At 35.6% G+C, this 20,770-nt stretch overlaps 1 protein-coding gene across 3 annotated transcripts in view; it reads left to right on the forward strand.

Moving 5' to 3' along the window:
* gon4la (gon-4 like a) overlaps positions 1-20,611 on the forward strand; it is a 38,998-nt gene extending 18,387 nt beyond the window's left edge. For 2 of the 3 annotated variants that reach the window (XM_068215284.1, XM_003200603.6), the window contains 13 exons: positions 85-256; positions 4,774-4,903; positions 4,993-5,140; positions 5,950-6,066; positions 6,901-8,250; positions 9,633-9,723; positions 9,852-9,964; positions 10,046-10,243; positions 13,531-13,674; positions 13,766-13,993; positions 14,091-14,263; positions 17,656-17,758; positions 20,145-20,611. In XM_068215284.1, the coding sequence (XP_068071385.1) occupies positions 85-256; positions 4,774-4,903; positions 4,993-5,140; positions 5,950-6,066; positions 6,901-8,250; positions 9,633-9,723; positions 9,852-9,964; positions 10,046-10,243; positions 13,531-13,674; positions 13,766-13,993; positions 14,091-14,263; positions 17,656-17,758; positions 20,145-20,228 (3,051 nt within the window). In that variant the 3' untranslated portion in view covers positions 20,229-20,611. Of the gene's footprint in view, positions 1-84; positions 257-4,773; positions 4,904-4,992; positions 5,141-5,949; positions 6,067-6,900; positions 8,251-9,632; positions 9,724-9,851; positions 9,965-10,045; positions 10,244-13,530; positions 13,675-13,765; positions 13,994-14,090; positions 14,264-17,655; positions 18,312-18,488; positions 18,566-19,331; positions 19,828-20,144 lie in introns of those variants that run through there. The other variant, XM_073931772.1, reaches the window with a different exon arrangement.
* The last annotated feature ends 159 nt before the right edge of the window (positions 20,612-20,770 follow it).

A 20,770-nucleotide genomic window follows, 5' to 3' on the forward strand; every position in this document is an offset into this window, starting at 1 on the left:
ATCTACAAAAGACAAGCTAGAATGTATGTAGATATAGGTTAATATGATTTAAAATGTTCTCTGTTTTTCATCATCCTCTCCTAGTTGGAGCTGCAGATGTTTGGTCAGCGTGGAGAACACAACTGCGGACGTGCAGAGCATGGCTTCTTCACCAGCATCTTCAATGCCTGCAACCTACAGGGTGCTGTTTCTCTGCTGGAGGAACTAGATCAGTCACTCAAAGGAGATCCTGCAGTCTTGAGTCCATGTTTACCTGGTAATTGTATACTCTTGGATGTTCCCATCAGTGTATGAAAGCCTGAAGTTAAAGTGTTGCTTATACTGCATGTATTTTTGCAGTCGTCGGAAGGGGCAATGAAATTATAACTATTATTGCCTCAAAAATTAAACAAATGCAAGGTTCATACACTATGCAAATTTGGGAATTTCCCCATTCAGAATAGTATTGAAAAGCTTAAATAATTAAAAATAAATACAGAAATATCAAAAAGTAAATGTGTTATTACAGATCATACTTTGTGATGTTCATTTTTGTTATAAAAGTTGCAAGAATAAAACATCAGATTGTATGATGAAACAGGGCTCGAAATTGCGACCATTTTGGTCGCAAATGCGCCCGAAATTTTATCTATGCGACCTTAAAATTTATTTGGGAGCATTTCTGCGAGTGCTTAAAATTGTTATGTGCGACCAGTTTTTACTGTAAAATTATCACCACATGCACGGATTCGGGAGACATTCACGCAGAATGCATCTCTGCACTTGCAACGCGAAACGCAGCGCTCGGGAATGGTTTAAAACAGTTGTCATGTCAACTTGCTGCAGTAAACAAATCCAAGTCCGTTATGCGTGCCCCGCCTTCACGCTCTTCTTATTGGCCCACTGCTCTAGCACTGAACGCGAATGATTGTTTAATATCAGCTGTCAATCACTCAGTCATCGCTTCTGGCTTGGGATGACAGAGAGAGAGCTGCTACCGCGAAAAATTGTAAAGCGCTGAAGAGGAGAATGAAGATAACACTGACAGATTTTGTTTTAGAAACCATGGCATCTAAAGTTATAAATACTGAAACATCTTAGTAGTGATCATGTGCTAAATGTTAATCCACTATCTACACTTTTCCAAGAGTAACGTTAGAAGACTTCCATTGGCTTCAAGTCCGCTATAAAAAGTCTGTGGGATGGTGTTTAGGTAACTGTTTGCCACATCTAGCACGAGAGCTTCTGTTTAATCCTTCATATAATCGCCAGATGCTGTCTGCCATGCAAGGGGCAGCTATATGTCAAATTGAACACCACGTACACCATCGCGAACGGGCTTGCATTGAGTAAACTAATAACGCTACTCATAAAAATAAACCGGTATTGCTATTAACATGTATGCATATAATAAGCTACAATATGTGTCAAAAGCATTAGTGCAATATCAGACAGCACTTGTGAGAACAGCACAGTTATACCGTTAACAGATTCATTTAAGTGTGTGCAGGGCCGGTGAGCGCTCCTTGTATCTTTTGCTCACTCAGTTCTGTTATAAAAATCTATTTTCTTGCAATAACGGGATTTCGTTGAGACATATTTTCCTCACGCTTGCATTTATATATATATATATATATATATATATATATATATATATATATATATATATATATATATATATATTTTTTTTTTTTATATATATATATTTTTTTTTGCTTGTTAGTTTGATTAGTGTTGATTTCAAATACAATAAATATGTTTGTATAAAACTTGTAGTAACGGTGCTCATAATTGGTGGGTGCGCCTAAATTTTGGCTGATGCGCCTAAATTTTTAAAGTTAGGAGCACCGGTGCTACCAAGCAGAAAGGTTAATTTCGAGCCCTGTGAAAGAAACAATACCACTGACTAAAAAGAAACCTTGTCACAGAATGTTACGTTTACCCCAGAAAGCAATTAATTTCCATTAAACTCATTAGATAAAAGTAGTCTTTGTTTATAAACCTGTCATGAATATGTATTTTTATTTCATATTGTAGTAAGGCTTTATTCACCTGCTTTTGTGTTGTGACAATGAAGAGAAGTTTAAAGGGCTAGTTAAACCAAAAAGAAATATTCTGTCATCATGTACTTAACCTCCTCTTGAGTCTCTTTTGGATTTTCTAAAGAATGTTGGAAACTGGTAGCCATTTACTTACATTGTTTTTTTGTTTTTTTGCTTTAAATATCAGGGGTTACAGGTTTCCAATGTTCTACCAGGTGGCTTCTTTTTTGTTAAACAAAAAAAAAAGAAAAAAGTAGGGGTGTATTGGATCGGTTCGGAACACACGTGACACACGGATTTATCAATGTTTTTTTTTTTTACTTTACTAAATTTGTAACTATTACAGAGAGATCGCCTCTTGCATTGTTCAAATCACATGTGTGAAAGCATTTAGGCTTTCCTGTAAAATATAATGATTGCGGAAGAAGTTGTGGTAGGTTATTCGGAATGTGGTGGGTTTCTAAATGTGTTTTCTGTCACTACTTGTTTACCCTGCATTATTGCATTCAGTGTAAGCTGCATGATTAATCATTAAAAGATCTGGATCTCAATGGCCACGCAACATAAATTATAAATGATGATAATTTGCATATGTTTATTAATCCTTCGAATCGCTGCATTCAAATCTGTGTTTGAAAAACGCAAAAATCAAGAGTTTCAGTCTTTAGTTTACAAACAGTCAAATAACACAGAAGTACTTTGATAACAGTTTATAGTTTAGATTTAACCACTGATGTTTATGGTAAAGAATAGAAAAACTGTTATATGCATTTAACTTGACGCTCAAAAATTTAAGTTGTGAGCAACAATTACATTATTTAACATATAGGTGGCAACAACCAGCCATCAGAAATAATTCTTCAACTTATATACATCTAGCAATGAAACATGGAGTTTTATAAATGAATAACTAAATAATTTATTGAAAATGAGACTATAATTTGTACACCCCATATTTATTTTTAATGTTAGATTTATAAATTAAATATTATTAGCAACACTACTAGTAACAGTGCATTTTTCGTAATACTAAATATTTAAAAAAATAATAATAATAATTTTCAGCTGATTATTTATTCATTTTTATTTTGAATAAAATTACAGGTTCTGTTTGTTAAAACCAAAAGTTTCTTGCAGTGCAGTTTTTGTAATAAATAGAAAGCAAATTACATTTGTCTCCTTCTCTTTTTGAAAAATGCTCCTATCTGTGACTAAAAAAACATATCATGGGCCCTATCATACACCCGGCGCAGTGTGGCGCAAGGCGTGACGCAGTAGTCTTTTGGTAGTTTAAGCTTGGCGCAAGAGTCGTTTTGAGGCGCTGTTTAAATAGCAAATGTATTAGTGCTCATTTTTGCGCCCATAGGCATTCTGGTCTAAAAAGGAAGCCGTTCGGAGGCGGACCGCTGGCGCGTTGCTATTTTGAGAAACTATAATAGATTTTTCATTAGACCAAAACTAACCCGGTCTAAACTCCGGCGCAGAGTTGCGCCTCGCTTACGCACTGCTTAATACGCACAAGAGAGCAATAGGCGAATATCTTTACATATGAAAAAATGTAAATATTAAGGATATATATAGGATATAATAAGAATAGATATAGAATATAAATATAAAGGATTAAAATATTACAAAACATTATTTTCTAGCCTATATAAATATGAAAAACCACTGCTTTTATGTCTTCTTCATCTCGGGAGGCTTTTTCAGCTCATTCATAACAATTTGATTTTGTATTATGTTATTATTATTAGCAGTATTATTTATTATATCCATATTTATATTTGTTTTATTAAAAACAAGCTTAGATTTGCCCACCTGTCAGGTTTTAGACCATATGGGGTAAAGCATGTGTTTTAGGATATAACTCAGGATATAACTGTGTTTTAGGATATAACTCATATAAATGTGTTTTAGAGCACATTTTGCTATTATTATTCATTTATTCGTTTGATGGAAATTAGAACTGAATTTAGAAATAGTTTTGAAACGAATGTTTGCGCTTAACAAACAAAAGTAATTATTTATAGACTAATTGATGTCTGTGCGTAAAGATTTCCCTATCCAAGAGCGAAGTCATTTATCTCTCATTCTCACGCAGTAGATGCTCTGTTTAACAGTTTTCTGTTAAAAAACTGTTAACTGTTAACTGTTTGCTTGTGAACTGCTCATTTTTTCCACTTAGACTTACTTTGCGTCCTGTAAATAGCGAATGTGCTCTTGGCGCTACACAGCTGACTCTTAAAGGGAATGGGAGATGAGACTCTAATTGGTTTATTCTTAAAACACACCTATAACTCATTAAGAAAATAAACTCAACCCTTTTAGACCATGCGCCGAAGCGCAAGGCAGATTTCCCGTCCTTAAGTTAGCAAAAACGCATCCTAACACGCCCTGAAAGCGTTTGCGCCCTGCGCTTTGCGCATGGACCGTCAAAATAGAGCCCAATGTCATCCAAAATGTGAGATTTGTGATCCATTACACCACTAGAAAAAAGCTTTGGAACCTTTTGTGAATAAGTGATTAGAAAATTGGCTTTTAAAATGGCTTCACCATTTCCCTCGAGACCAAAAATATGCATTTAAACTTGAAATACATACTGATTTTATATTTAGTGTGGTAATTATCAATCAGTATTAAAAACTATAACTCAATCATCCAACACTATGAAACGGTGACTGGGACTTTCACAAAAAAGTGTATTGTATTTTCCGATTGTACTGTAATCTGTCTGGTCTTTTTGTTCTTGTAGGATGTCAGTTTCCTGCTTCACTGGCCTGGTTGATGGCAACTCGCTCTGTGTTTCTTTACCCAGAGCTACTTCCTACAATCCAGCTGCGTCCGTCTAAATTCAAAGGGCCGTTCACCTCAGCAGAAGACTGGTACTAGACTTATGGTTCAACCTCGACCATTATACATTCTTAGAAGACACCAACACTTAAATGTTTATTGTGTTTCTCTCGCTCTTCAGTCTTGTTGTTCTAGGTCATAAGCACTTAAGAGGTACCCTACACCCCCTGCAGATGACTTGTCGTTATTTGCTTGCTACAAGGAGTTTTATCAGTGTAAAATCACACATTCGTGATGCATGTCAGAAGCCTTTTCCTAGTGTCATCAAGGTGAGTCAATGAATACAATTTATGGCTAGCATTATCCTTAGGGAATGATGGCATTCTTTAGAGAATAAGGTAAACTTAGTGCTGCAGCACACATGCAAATGTGATATTGATTCTATACAACAGTTCAGTAAACGATTAATTATAGTTCTATAATTTTGAGACATTATTGTCTGTCATTATTGTCAATGAAAATATAAAGCAACAGCAGTACTGTGTTTCTGATCAACCCACAGCAGTGATTCCTATCTGATGGAATCCATGTTTTGAACAAAAAGAGTAAACCAATGATTCAATTACTCATTGATTGTGGCATTTATTTAATTTCTTAATGAATAAAATAAAATGAATAAGTGACTCATTGACTCACTCATTCGAAATGTATTGCCATCTATTAGCAGTTTGTTATTTAGAGTATTTTTCACCTTCTTATCAATTAAGACATGTATGATTAATTGTAATTTAAACAATACATATAATTAATAAGCTTAAAAATTTGAATCTTTTGACAGTTTCAGTCTCAAAAAAAAATATTATAAACTGATTATGATTCATTAAAGGGATGTTTAGATACTTTAATCTTACCATGCCTTAAGCTAGTGCTTCCTCTTGTCTGGATGGCTGACATGATGAAGTACTTGAAATACTTTTCACATTATAGTAACTAAACTTTTAAACTCTGCCACAGTATAATAGTAATTTACCTTTGCTTGACATTGCAACCTTTATCACTGTACTATTGTTTCAATTTGTACCTCAAAATCTGTGATAAACACAACATACTGTTAAATAATTTCTCCTACATTTTTCAGACGTACTTCATGGCAGGAAAATGCCCCTCCATGCCCTTGGCCAGTAAGAGGGTCAGTCCCTGTGACCAACGCCCCCCAGTAGAAAGAGAACAGAGTCTCATGCCTGATTGGCTCTCAGTAATAACTCTTCTAATTTTATTATAGGTTTTTCATTTAACCCACTGGGTCTCCTCTGTCTTTTTTTGTCAGAATTGTGTGAAACTGTGCCTATTTGAATCTTGCTTTTTTCTCATGTATACATTGCAAAAACAAAGTCACAAAGTGGGCATAAAAAAAACTTTAAAAATCTGTCAAAACTGACCGACCATAGGAAATGAATGAGAAATCTTAAAAAATAAAAATAATTCTTACAATTTTTACACAGACACACACTTATCCACACATATAAAGCTGCATCCCCAATACAGAGCAAAGTTTTGAAAATATGAAAAATCAAATAACTTGTGACAGTCTAAAACATAAAGACTGAAATAAAACACACAAACAAATCTCTAAACTTAAAAGAAAAAGTTAATTATGTCGAAAAACCTCTTGGAATTCACAAGCTGTTTTACAGGCATCTAGTTGGTCATTACACCATGACATTAGACGGGTTTTTCTTTTTTTACCACATGGTGCTAATCTGTCTCTAATTATTTTAATTAGAAATACGGCACTAATAAACAATTCTAATAATACAACATTTTAAAATCCAATTGTTTTTAATTGTGAAAATTTTAATATGAATAACTGTATTTTTTAACAAATCTTCTCAAAATGCATAATTGAAAAGAAAAAATATTATTAAACAAAAAATGTGGAATATTTTCCTGAAAATTATGTTGCGTCTTCTTTCACTTTTGACCAAAATGGGTTACAAGTGTGATTCTGATTTCTGGAGACCCAGAGGGTTAACTATAATAGCATACAATTTTTTTAGAATCTCTAACATGTATCTATTCTCTACTCTAGAAAAACCTTAAGTGCATTTATAAGCATGTAAGAACATATAACCAGGCATCTGGAAACCCCCAGACCACCGAAGCCACTGATCCTGCAGGTCCAGGACCACACTTTTGCTTTCCTCCAGGCATGCGTTACCCTCTCAGTCTCCCTGAAGACCTTGCTCAGACCCTTGAAGCTTCAGCTCTGAGTGCCTTCAAAAAGAAAAAAGACAAAACTGATAAATCTGCTAAGCCTTTAAAACCTCCCCCATCTGCTGAAAAGCTGGAGTTGGTTCTTAACCAGTTACCAGCCATTTTACCAAAAACCCTGTCGCTTTCCAGACCTCAACCAAATCCATGCTTGCCTGGAAATAGAGCTATCACTGGCCCATTCATACTGTCCAGAGTTCCTCCAGTGGGATCGAAACAAGCTAGAGCGATTGCCACTTCACCAAATATTTCAACCACTTTTAAACCAAGCTCTTCAACGTCTGCTCCTGTAAAAAATGCTGTAGAAACACCAATGGGCATCTCTTGCTCTGCAGCCCAGAGGGACATAATCATCACCTTACCTGCTGCTGTGACACCAGAGCTCAAGTCTTATCCTTCTGGGCATATAACTGTGAATCAAACACAAATAGTCACCTCTAATGTTGTTGAACCAGCCGTCCCAAGAGCTTCAAACCTCATCATTAGTTTTCAGCCGCCTCAAGTCGCCAACACCTTTATATGTCCCACTCCCATCATAAACACAAATGTCCAGATGCCTCAAAATCACATTAGTCAGCGCTGTGGCACTCTGCCTAAACTTCTACCAAAGGTCTCTGGTGGTCTAGCGCAAGTCTGTCCAAAACCTGTAAATCGATTTGTTCTTCTCCCTTCAGGAAATGTGTTTGCAAACAGCAGTTTTGGCCATCAGAGAGCTGGTCAAGAACAAACCTTAAAACAGTCATCAGCTCTGAAATGCAAACATGTGAAACTCATGAGGCAACAGACATCGCAAGACAGTTTGCACAGCGCTGATCGACTAAAAGGAGATCAATCACAGATGTCCTTCATTCAGGAGACTCCTAATGATGGCTTTGAAGAAACGGCAGAAGCAGAGTTAAATGATGATGATGATGATGATGATGGAGGAATAGTTGAGAATGAGGAGGAAGAACGTGGTAAGATCGACTCCATAGAGATGTCTCTCACACTTTCTGAATCCTCTGGGAGCCCGATGCCTAGTATAGATGGGGAAGATGCTGAGATGGAGATGGAGAAACCAGAGGAACAGAAAGAAAAAGAGCAGGAAGGCTGTAACAGGCTGTTTGGGGATGAGGAAACAGGTGGAGCTGATAATGTTTCCGGTGTCCGGTTGGTACCAGAACTCCAGGTAAGATTATATGCGTAATTACTGTACTTTTAACCCTTTATTAGGTGAAGAACCATACTTGGGACCTACATAGACATTGATTACAGTATATATTTTTTGGACTAAGTTCAAAAGCCTTGTAAAAACACCCAGCAACTCTCCTGTTTTTTTTTTTTTTTTTTTTTTGAGCATGGTATTAAGGGTTAATACTGAATACCAAAGTATATGAGCAATATCACATGAGTAGCGTTGCGGTATGGTTGTATATCAGCACTGGTGGGTAGGCGTGTGTGCCTTAGTGTTTCACCAGTGACAATATACAGTCATATTGAACTGCTATCAGTGTAATATTACGTTTATACAACAGTTCACTGGCAGAATTGTGTATATAAAAAAGAAAATCAAACACGTCTAAAAACCCATTTGTATGAGGAACTACTTTCTTCCGCCACAGCAGAAACCATTACGAATTCACAAACGTCACTTTAGAGTTAGTAGTTGAATGATTCTCTAGTGTGATATCTAAAGTAATGACAAAACAGGTGATTTTGCTGACATTTAAAGATTATAAGGCTGAACGACATGAAATGTCATCAGTTTACAGAGATTGCCCAGTATTTCTCTGTTACGATCAGGATATCACAATAATTAACCCCCAAAAAAGCCAAAGCAGCACAAATACTACCAGATTACTGTTTTGTTTGCGATAAGAATAAACGCTAAACGCATGCAGGCATTTCTTCTTTCTTTCTTTTTACTGAACTAGTCTGCACTAACAAAAACTTAATAAACAGTTGTTAATAAACAGTTGTTAATAAACAGTTGTAGTTAAATAAATGAATGGGGCACAACTGTGCAACAGAACTTCAATAAGCTTGGAAGAAGCAAAGCTTAATAGAATAAATTACGTGATTGTTTTCAGCAACAGGCGTCAGCCACTGTTTAAAATCGTCTTTCTCCAACCAGGAGTATGCAAACTTGCTTTATCCCATTTGCTGTCTTATTTGCTCTATGGTTTCGCTACATGTGGAGAGAATCAAATCATTTTCCCGATTTTGTCGCAAATCATGTGACATCAACCAGACCCCCACCCCCCAGCCAATTGTATTAACATATTCTTTATTATTATTATACCTGATCAGTGATTAAAAAAAATGTAAAGTCACATTTTGTTTATTTTTGTTTTTATAGATAATCCTAATTTACATGAAAATATGTACTAAAAATGGGCCCTTTTATACAAAATAATGTGTTTGTTTGGTTATACTTTTGTTGTAAAATGTGAACAGTTCTCAGAAGATTTTACCATTTTATGAATGTGGAGTCCTCATTTATGCATTGTTGTGTTTACGATATGTTTCCATTTAATAAATTTGATTAACCTTGTCATTGTAAACCACCAGGAAACCATGGAGAAATTCTTACATCTGGCTACAAAGACAGTATCTGAAAAGGAAGGACGTTCAAATATTAAATCAAAGCATCAACCTTCAGGTCAGTTCAGTCATTATGAATTCTGTAGCTGAAAAACGTTTGTAGCAGTTAAGCAGGCACATATACAAAACTGTTTATTAATAAGCAGTGAGCATATACATCTAAACTAAATAATGTGACATTCACAGGTTCCTACTGGACTCAGACTGAAAGAAAGACAGTCCTTCACAATGATGCATCTGACCACGATCCCTACAGGGATGCTAAAGATATTGCCTTTGCCCAAGCATACCTGGAGAAGGCAAGAAGTTTAATAATATAATATTCATATCTGTATTTCAATATTAATGTTCACTTTATTCAGAACTTTCTCTTCGTCTAGGTGTATGAGGTGCTGCATCAGGTGCCAGGCAAGGTGGATGAGTTTTTGTGCATTCTGTCTGATTTCGTGAAAAATCCAGAAAGTCACACGTCACTCCAGCTGCTGATGAGACTCAAGCCTATTCTGGAGGACTGGCCTGAACTGCTTCAGGATTTTGCTGCCTTTCTGCATCCAGATCAAGCCCGAGAGTGCGGCCTGGTAGATGAAAATTACCAATACTTTAACATGCATGACCAATTATAATTATGGGACAAAAAAGCTTTTCAAAGCTAAAAAAACATTTGAACCAATGGGGTAAGCACACACAGACTTTATTTTTCAGTCAGCCAGCTCAAGAGCTTCCAGTCAACTGTCATGCCATTATAAAATCACCACATTTAGATCTGATTTTTTTAAAACTCAATGATCTTCATTCCCTGACTGAGAAATATAAAGAGGGTATCAGACCAGACAAGAAGCGCTGAATTAAATTACATTGTTCTGTGCCATGTCTGGAAATTATAATAATAATAATATGGAAATGTTATTTTACCACTGTATTTTCAATAGAGTTATGTACTAGCCTGCTGCTGCTGATGGTACTTGCATTTAAATGATCTTTCATCTCGTTGAGCAACTAAATGATTGATTATAACTAAGTATATTTTAATTATATTACAACAAAGATGCTGTAAAAAGAACCTTATGTAATTGGAAATGGTCACATAAAACTTTCACCGAGGTATGATTTTTGTGTTTCAAAATGTTCTAAACACTACTTGCTAGGGACAACTGGAGTTTTGCTTTATTACAATTAATTTAAACAGACATTTATTAAGAAACTTGAATTGGCCTGTGATAAAGAAACTCTGCTCTAAAAGTAAAACTTAATAAATTACTAAACACTCTTGAAAATGAAAGTGTAAAGCCTACAGCTCACAACAAATGTGGAAAGTTATTGCGTATCATATTTAATAAACCGTTTAATATGAATTTTATGTAATTTTGCTTACAAGGATAATTGAATATTATTCAGGTGATGTCATTACAGTCCTGTGCTGTCAGCCAATCACTGTATTGCTGATCATGATTTCGAGTATCAGTAGATCAGTCCTTCACAACACACACAGCGATCTCAGATCAGTTCATCCAGACATTTTAATCTGATTCGCAAACTTGTTTGAAGAACCAAATTAAACAGAGATCAGTTATCAATATTAAAAGATCCAGGAATTGCCAAATCGTCTTAGATCATTTAAGCGAGGTACCAAGAATGGACCCCTGGTAGTCAAAACAGTGTAAATGCAACAAAAATGTTTATTAAAATTGTATAAAATAGTATAACATATAAAATAGTATAACCTATAAATGCACTTTTCTATTATAATTAATTAATTAATGTCTGCATAATATGCGTTCTTTTACAAATTTTCAAGGCATATGTTTTGCTTGTACCATAGTCCAACAAGACTCTATTAACTTTTATTACTTTTGATTTTATAAATGTTTAACTAAAACCTCTACAAACTCGGAAAACTGATCTGAGATTAGCTAAAAGCTATGTAACCTATTCAGCGATTCACCCTTTTCACAAGCCAGTTATGACTCATTTAATGGTCATCATAATCTTAGATGCTTGAAAGTTTTTAATAATTGAAATATATTTTTTTAAAAACGTGTGAACATTTATGTGTATTTACAAATGTATTGTATTATCTTTGCATCAAATTACAAAAACAAATTACCACTACACAAGGTGAATCTAACGCACTGTCTATGGGCAGGACTTTAAATTTGATGTTGTTCTCTCCTCTGCCTCCTGTTCTCACTCACGCAATTTTTCAAAAAAAAAAATTTCCTTTTTTCTACGAAACACGACTGCAAAGTTTTTCTTTTATTATTTCAGCAAATAGGATTGTAAAAAAATTGTTGTTGTACTCTACTATTCAATACAGCTTACCAAGCTATGATGATATCCGCTTCTGAGAAATCCGCAAATGTGGGGTCCATATGCACTCACCGGCCACTTTATTAGGGAAACCTGTCCAACTGCTCATTAACGTAAATTTCTAACCAGCTAATCACATGGCAGTAACTTAATGCATTTAGGTATGTAGACAGGGTCAAGATGATTTGCTGCAGTTCAAACTGAGCATCAAAATGGGAAAGAAAGGTTATTTAAGTGACTTTGAACGTGGCATGGTTGTTGGTATCATACGGGCTGGTCTGAGTATTTCAGAAACTGCTGATCTACTGGGATTTCCACGCATAACCATCTCTAGGGTTTATAGAAAATGGTCCGAAAAAGAGAAAATATCCAGCGAATGGCAGTTCTGTGGGCGCTAATGCCTTGCTGATGACAGAGGTCAAAAGAGAATGGCCAGACTGGTTTGAGCTAATAGAAAGGCAACAGTAATTAATATTGTAATAACAGTAATAACCACTCGTTACAACTGAGGTATGCAGAAGAGTATCTCTGAACGCACAACACATCCAACCTTGAGGCAGATAGGCTACAACAGCAGGAGGTCACACCGGATGCAACTCCTGTCAGCTAAAAACAGGAAACTGAGGCTACAGTCCGCATAGGCTCACCAAATTTGGACAATAGAAGATTAGAAAATTGTTACCTGGTCTGATAAGTCTCGATTTCTGCTTCGAAATTTAGATGGTAAGCTCAGAATTTGCCGTCAACAACATGAAAGCATGAATCCATTCTGCCTTGTATCAACAGTTCAGGCTGGTGGTGGTGGTGTAACGGTGTGGTGAATATTTTCTTGGCACACTTTGGGCCCATTAGTACCAATTGAGCATCGTGTCAACGCCACAGCCTACCTGAGTATTTTTGCTGACCATATCCATCCCTTTATGATCACAGTGTATCCATCCTCTGATGGCTAATTTCATCAGAATAACGTGCCATGTCATAAAGAGCGAATACTCTCACACTGCTTTCTTGGACATGACAATAAGTTCACTGTACTCAAATGCCCTCCACAGTCACCAGAACTCATTCCAATAGAGCACCTTTGGGATGTGGTAAAACAAGTGAGTCACATCATGAATGTGCAGCCGATAAATGTGTAGCTACTGCGTGATGCTATCATGTCAATATGGACCAAAAGCTCTGAGGATTATTTCCAGTACCTTGTTGAATCTATTGCACAAAGGATTAAGGCAGTTCTGAAGGCAAAAAAGGGTCCAATCCAGTACTAGTGAGGTGTACCTAATAAAGTGGCCAGTTAGTGTATGTGGATTTTATGGTATTAGACAGATCACCTTCAAGCAGAAAACAATTACATTTTTTAAAACTGCAATAACACAATGAAGCTTTGTTTACTAAACCACATGACATTTCCAATTTAAAGCCACTGATTTAAAACAAAAGATTCGTAAAGGTTTCGAGGCTTTATAATGCAGTGTTTTGACAGCAGCTACCATTATAGCACACACTCGGAAGAGTTTTATAACATTAATGTGATGCTGTTGTTAATGTGTGGCTTTAGCTGGCAGAGCAGCAGGCGTTTGAGCGCAGCAGAGGGTTTCTCCGCCAGCTGGAGAGCACTTTTGGAGAGCAGTCATATCTCTACAGAAAGGTGGTGCACATTCTACAAGGGGATCAGTCACAGGGTCTCGCTGATTTAAAAGAGGTACCCAAAAAAAAAGCTTACAAGCAGATTAGCAGTGCTTCATTAATTTTCTGAAATATGATAATTTTATTCATGTGTATTTATTTTTCAGATAAAGGCTGAAATGGCATTGCTGCTCCGTGATCACACTGACTTGCTGGAGGAATTCTGGGAATATTTTAAACAGATATACCCTCAAGTGCAAGAAAATGTGGAAACAAATCAAGTCCTGGAAGAAAAACAGCCGTCTCAGCCTAGCAGAAATATGTTAGCGGATAAAAAACTGGAGACAGACAAAACATCAATTAAACATAGAAGAAAAACAAACAAACATGCTCAGGTATTACTTCTTTCATATAGCCCTTCTATTTATTTTTTGTCAATTTTTTTTTTCTGTTTTAGTTGACTTATCTTACACGATATGTCATTTCTCTTAGATGGCAGAAATGAGAAGGAACAAGGTCAAGAATAGCAGTGCAATGTTGGATAAGGATTCTGAAGCTTCTTTGGGGGACAGTCAACAGTCTTTATTTAATGCCACAGGAAGCTCTGTTTGTGCCAAAAATATCTCTCACACATCAGCTGGGAAAAAAGTAGTCCTCTGGACAAGGTTAGAATTGTTGCATTCATGTCTGGCATTACAACATATATCTGTTGTTTATTTCACTGGTTCCCAAAGTGGGGGTCAGGACCCCACATTGGTTTGCAGAAGAATGAAGCTTGGTGTCGCTTAGTGATTTCCAAAAATCTCATTCATTTTTTTAAACCATTAGAATTTCCATATTTTGTTGGCGCATAAGCCTAGTGATTAGCATGCCAATGCTAATAACTATGGTGCAGTAGCACGTCAGAGTGTTCCAAGTTGGAATCCCGGCTCAAGGACATTTCCCTACCCTACCCCACTCTCTCTAGAACTTTGCTTCCTGTCTCAATACTGTCCTATCTAATAATGGCAAAAAGGGCAAAAATAATAATAAAAAAAAGAATTACCATATTTTATCCATAACCTACTGTAGATAAAAATAGTAGTTTATAATTACAGCCTTCTGATTTTTTTTCTATTGGATTTGCAACCCTTGGGGTGATTACATTGTATTATAGACACAACAATAGCGTCAGTTGCTGCAGATTGATTTTACGGCACCAGGTGAAACTTTCTGATACTTTTACAGCACTCGCATACATTTTAAAGAAATTTAATGAAGAACAGACTTGGGCTTATAAGTGTTTGTGTGCTGTTGTTCGCAAGGTTTCTATATTTATAACCACCCCAGAGGTTATTGGGGGTCACAATTCACTGGCATTGTTATTTTGGGGTCGTGGGTTGAAAGGTTTGAGAGCCCCTGCTTTATTTGTTGGTGCATTATTTTAATTTCAAATATTCATTCATTCATTCATTCATTTTCTTGTCGGCTTAGTCCCTTTATTAATCTGGGGTCACCACAGCAGAATGAACCGCCAACTTATCCAGCAAGTTTTTACACAGCGGATGCCCTTCCAGCCGCAACCCATCTCTGGGAAACATCCACACACACACACACTCATACACTATGGACAATTTAGCCTACCCAATTCACCTGTACCGCATGTCGGAAACCGGAGCACCCGGAGGAAACCCACGCGAAGGCAGGGAGAACATGCAAACTCCACACAGAACCAACTGAGCCAAGGTTCAAACCTGCAACCCAGTAACCTTCTTGCTGTGAGGCGACAGCACTACCTACTGCGCCACTGCCTCACCAATTTCAGATATATTTTTTTGTTATTAAGGTTTTGTGGTATTCAGAATTAAATGAGAAATATTCTATAAATATAGCTAATAGAATTCAAATAAAACTGGGAAAAGCAAACAAAAAGCATTAGTTTAACCGCATACATTAGATGTTCCCACCTTTTTATATTCATGTGTATTTTTATATACAGAAATGTCTCATTGTTGCACACTGTATAGTTTGGGATGAGTACAAATTTTATTATTATTATTATATATTTTTGTTTACAAGAAGAATGCATTTAATTGTGCATATTTTTATGTTGTTCATTTGACATTTCTGTTCGTCAGATAAACCTGAAACAAACTGATATATTTTTTCTTCACAAAAAAATTTTATATTGACCATAGGGATGCTCCCTTCGGGATTTTCGCCGCTGATATTGAGTACCGATTTCTTGTTATGGTGATCATCCGATACCGAGTGCCGATTCTGGTGCTTCAAGCATTATGATGCATAAAGCACATTTTTCTTCTAAGTATGATGCTTAAGTGAAGATCTCTCCTTGCCTTAAATAATTAATTAAGCATGCAGCATATAATCCCTTAAACACATCTCTTATTACTATTTAGGTATGAACATGTCATGGCCAGAAAAAGCTTTCCAGATAAAACAGCTCATGCAGCTCAAAACACTGGATATACAATGGTTGCAACAAAGAGACCCTCATTCATGCGAGTCGAACCTATAGACTGTAAACAGAGGTTGCTTCACATCTGTATATATTACAGCTGCAATCACTCACACTTGTAAACTCATAAATACTTGCGATCAGTTCAAGAGATCATGAAATGTTATTATCGGCCAATACCGATCTCCGCTGATCGATCGGAGCTTTCCTAATTGAGTATAATAATAATTGTTTCTTGATCAGCAAATCATCATATTAGAAAGTTTTCTGAAGAGATTGGAGTAAAAATACTGTTTTAAATAATGTAAAATGAAAACAGATTTTTATTACTTTAATCATATTTGACAATATTACTGTTTGACTGTATTTTCAAATAGGGATGCACCGATAAGGATAACCGATGTACTATAGTGATAAATATAAATATTTCAAAATGTTATATTTTTGTACAGTGAACAACTGATTTTATTTTTAAAACTTTATAAAAGTTTGAACTGATCTTAAAATAGTCTACTCAAAACAAAAAAGCAATAATTTCAAAACTGCTTGGTGATTATATTGACCTATTCACAATTTCACTTCAAATTGCATGCCAGAAATAAATAATTTCCTTTCTTCACATAGCAAATTAACATGCAACTTGACTGTTGCATAAAGATAATAGGTTAAATGACAAAACTGGATTTAATTAGCAAACAAGTTAAATATATTTTAAATAAAAGGAAAAGGAAAAATAAAAAGAAAGAACTAAGAACTGAAACCAGCTCAAATGGTTCTCGAATAAAAAGTCTTACAGTAATATAAAATTGTTAGTCATTTTACACTTTTAGTACTTCACTCCCACAAGATTCTCTCGTGTTTACAATGCAGGCAGTTCTGTACAATTTTGTAATTTATCGGCTTAAAGATATCGGCCTAATTGCCTAATAGCGTTAAGAATTACGGTAACACTTTACAATAAGGTTCATTAGTTAATGCATTTACTAAAATGAACTAATCATGAACAACACATGTACAGCATTTATTAATCATAATTGAACATTTACTAATGCATTATTAACATTCATGTCCATGCTTGTTAACATTAGTTAATGCACCATGAGTTAACATGAACTAACAATGAACTACTGTATTTTTATTAACTAACGTTAATTAACGTGAACAAATACAGTAGTAAATGTATTGTTCATTGTTTGTTCATCTTAGTAAATGCATTACTTAACATTAACTAATGAACCTTATTGTAAAGTGTGACCAGTATTACTATATCAATATGGCTGCCAATATATTGTGCATCCTATTTTCAAATAATACAGCTATGAAAAGCATCTTATTGACACTAGATTTTGACCGATATTATTATTATTATTAAATAGTTATTTTTTTGTTATACTGCTAGTGCAAATTTTTGGTTAGTTTTGAGCAAACTCCCCAAAAAAAAAAAAACAGCCAATTCTTAATTTTGTTATTTTGCACAACTCTGATTGTTGTTGATTTTGGTAGCTACTCAATCTTTGTACATCTGCAATTTGTGAAGTTTAAGCACATATTCAGTGTATATAAATAATGTTTCTGTGCTTTGTTTGTGTGATTAAAAAGGGAGGCAGACCGTGTAATATTGACCACCTGTCAGCAAAGAGGAGCCAAGCAGACCACATTTCATGCCATTGCAGCTCAGCTTGGCAACAAAACAGCCAGCGAGGTTTGAGCTCTTTCATGCTTTTTCTCACAAAAATCTTGTCCAAATAAATCCTAATTCAACCTTAAAACATGAAAATAAGATTAAAATAATATCACAGTGCAATTCTTTTAAGGCATTGTTCACCCAAACATGGCAAGCTATTGTAAAAACCAAAACATGAATGTTTTAACCTATCCAAGATATAGATACAAAAACTTCATGTTGCAGGTGCAAATTTTATGAAATTTTAAAGGGCACCTATGACGAAAATCATCTTTTGTAAGCTGTTTGAACAGAACTGTTTGTAGGTATAGTGTGTCCATAGTCATATTGGGGTCATATAATGACAATAAGTGTCTTTTTTTAAAAATGTCCTGACGTTAAAATATGATCCAAATTGTATGACAGCCACATTAACATGTCTTTGTAGTAACGCGAACAATCATATCAACAAGACAGGACATGTGCAAAGCTACTGGGATATCTGTTGAGCTCTCTATGATCAAATGTGATCAAGCATGAGTTTTACAAGTTAAAAACATTTTCAAAACAGTGCATGTTTGTAAAAATTACAGTGTTTATACCGTCTTTATTTCATCACCACAGTCACATGTGAGTACAATTATAAAAGAAGATGCTTCAATACTTGTTTGTGGACGTTAAATAAGGTTTATTTTGTACATTATTATAATGGATACCCATACAGCAGTAGATATTAACGTGTCCTGCCACATTTGCTGTGCAAAAAGAGTGCAAAGTTAAATGTGCACGCTGCATGTTTGTATGTGTGTGCATGAAATATGTAACGACATTGTTTGTGACTCATAAGCCCCTTTCACACAGTGAACCCGATAAATATCCAGAAAATTTCCGGAACGACTTTACCGGTATATTAAAAAAAGCGCTGTTCACACAGGCGAGGACGTTACGGAAATTTTCCGGAAAAGAGCATTCACACATCCATTCCAAAATACCGGTAAAATCTGACATCATTCACCACAAATGAGCTTTAAACGGCTGCGCTTGTATTTGTAAACATTTGACTACATCACAAACTCTGTGGATGATCAATATTGTGAACAACTTTCGCAGGATCACTTTCGCATGTCGAGATGTTCATAATATGTGCATGTGCAGGCGCTCACAGGCTGTTTCACAGGCACACGCAAAGCTTGAAGGTAAACAAACAACGGCTTATCATAAGCATCTCATCGATGATTATTTACACAGTTGACATTAAGAAAAACATATAAACGTGATCTGACTAACTTCTAGCAGCTAAATGTGTCTGGAAAAATATTCAAAGGCTTTTATCCTCACAAACCGCGCGGACGTAAATGCGTCTGACTGTTGTGATTGGCTAAGGCAGACGTCTCACGTCAGCACGTTCTAGACGTGCACGCGCTTATTACGGGAATCTTCCTTCTGCGTTCACACAGCGCAGCATTCCGGCAAATTGCCGGTAATGTTACAACTTCTCTTTCCGGAAAATAGCCAGAACGAATTTAACGGTATTTTCAAAAAGGACCTGTTCACACATACAATCTTTCCGGCAATTTTCCGGAAAGGTCTGTATGTGTGAAAGGGGCTATAGAAAGGCTTGAATTAATTCCACAACAAATACATTGAATAATCATTGGGAAAGTTCTTACTGTAGAGTTTCTCACAAACGTTTCATGAGATCTGCTTCCTTCATGTCTGTCACTGTGCTGTTTATCTGATGCAGCCGAAGCAGAAATTGAGGCACACTCTGACAACCACGTAGGAAAAGTGGGAGGAGAGAACTAACATTAAAGGCACAGGCAACAAAAACAGCTACATTGTGTTTAGAGCAGAAAACTCCAATATTCTGAAAGGTATAAGAAATTATCTGATGGGTTTTTTGAGCTGAAACTTTACAGACAAATTCTGGGGACACAAGACTCTCTTAAATCTTGAAAAAAGTTGTAAAATAGGTGCCCTTTAAATAAATTAAATTGTAATATTAAAATTAAATCCAGGTTAACAATTTAGTTATATAAATCTGTACAGAAAAAAATTTAGACAACGCATCATTTAATGTCAAACTGCTAAATAAAATAAAGTTAGTGATTTGACCCTTCATTCTTACTCCTTTTATTGTCACTTTTATTTCAATTTTTACAAAGTCAACCTGTGTACAAAGCATATTTTAATAAGTGAGTGGGGCATATTGTTGAAGTGACATTGAATGCATCGGTTTAAGAAAGCTTCATAAAATAACTTTTTTAGTATTTATTTTTAATGTGTTACACAGGTTTTCGGAAAGTCTATTCTTGGTTTTTAACATATTGTTTAGCAATCCAGTCTAATCAACTGTGTGCTGCATTCATATCAGCCATTATATATTGTTATATATAGAAAAAGTAATTTGTGCTTTTCTCCTCAGGTTTCAGAGCGATTTCAAGATCTCATTAAGCTGTTTCACAAATCCAGCAAGTTACATCACACACCAGACAATTGGACACAGTGATCCAGTCCAGTATGATTGAAGATTATCTAGACTGAAATTAAAATTGTGAAAGAACTTGATAAAAAGTTGATGAAAAGACAGTGGGTGCAGGCTGGACCTGCCGCCTGAACTGATAGATGAACAGTATAACACATCAAATTACAATTCCTAAAGTACTTGAACATGTAGTATTACAAATGTATGAAGTCAGACATGTTTAAACTGTAGGAGGACATTTTTCAACAGGATATATTTTTCCTACGTCAACAAAAAGAACCATTTATAATGCCATAAATGACCATGAACTGTCTTAATTTAATTCATAACCTTATGAATTAACAATTGTATAAAGGGCTCACGTGTGATTTTGTGAAAGAGTAACACAAATAAATTATTTAATTGTTTATTGTTATGAATACGTCGAATATTGATTCATGACCGTACTACTGCAATAAATGAGTCCCCGGGAGGAGCATTGAGTGATGGAGAAATCCGCCAATGGCCTTATTACATCTCATCAGCTGTAGAAAGACTAGCCAATCATCGCCCACTTCAGCGACACA

This window comes from Danio rerio, chromosome 19 (genome assembly GCF_049306965.1).
Source record: "Danio rerio strain Tuebingen ecotype United States chromosome 19, GRCz12tu, whole genome shotgun sequence".
NCBI lineage: Eukaryota > Metazoa > Chordata > Actinopteri > Cypriniformes > Danionidae > Danio > Danio rerio.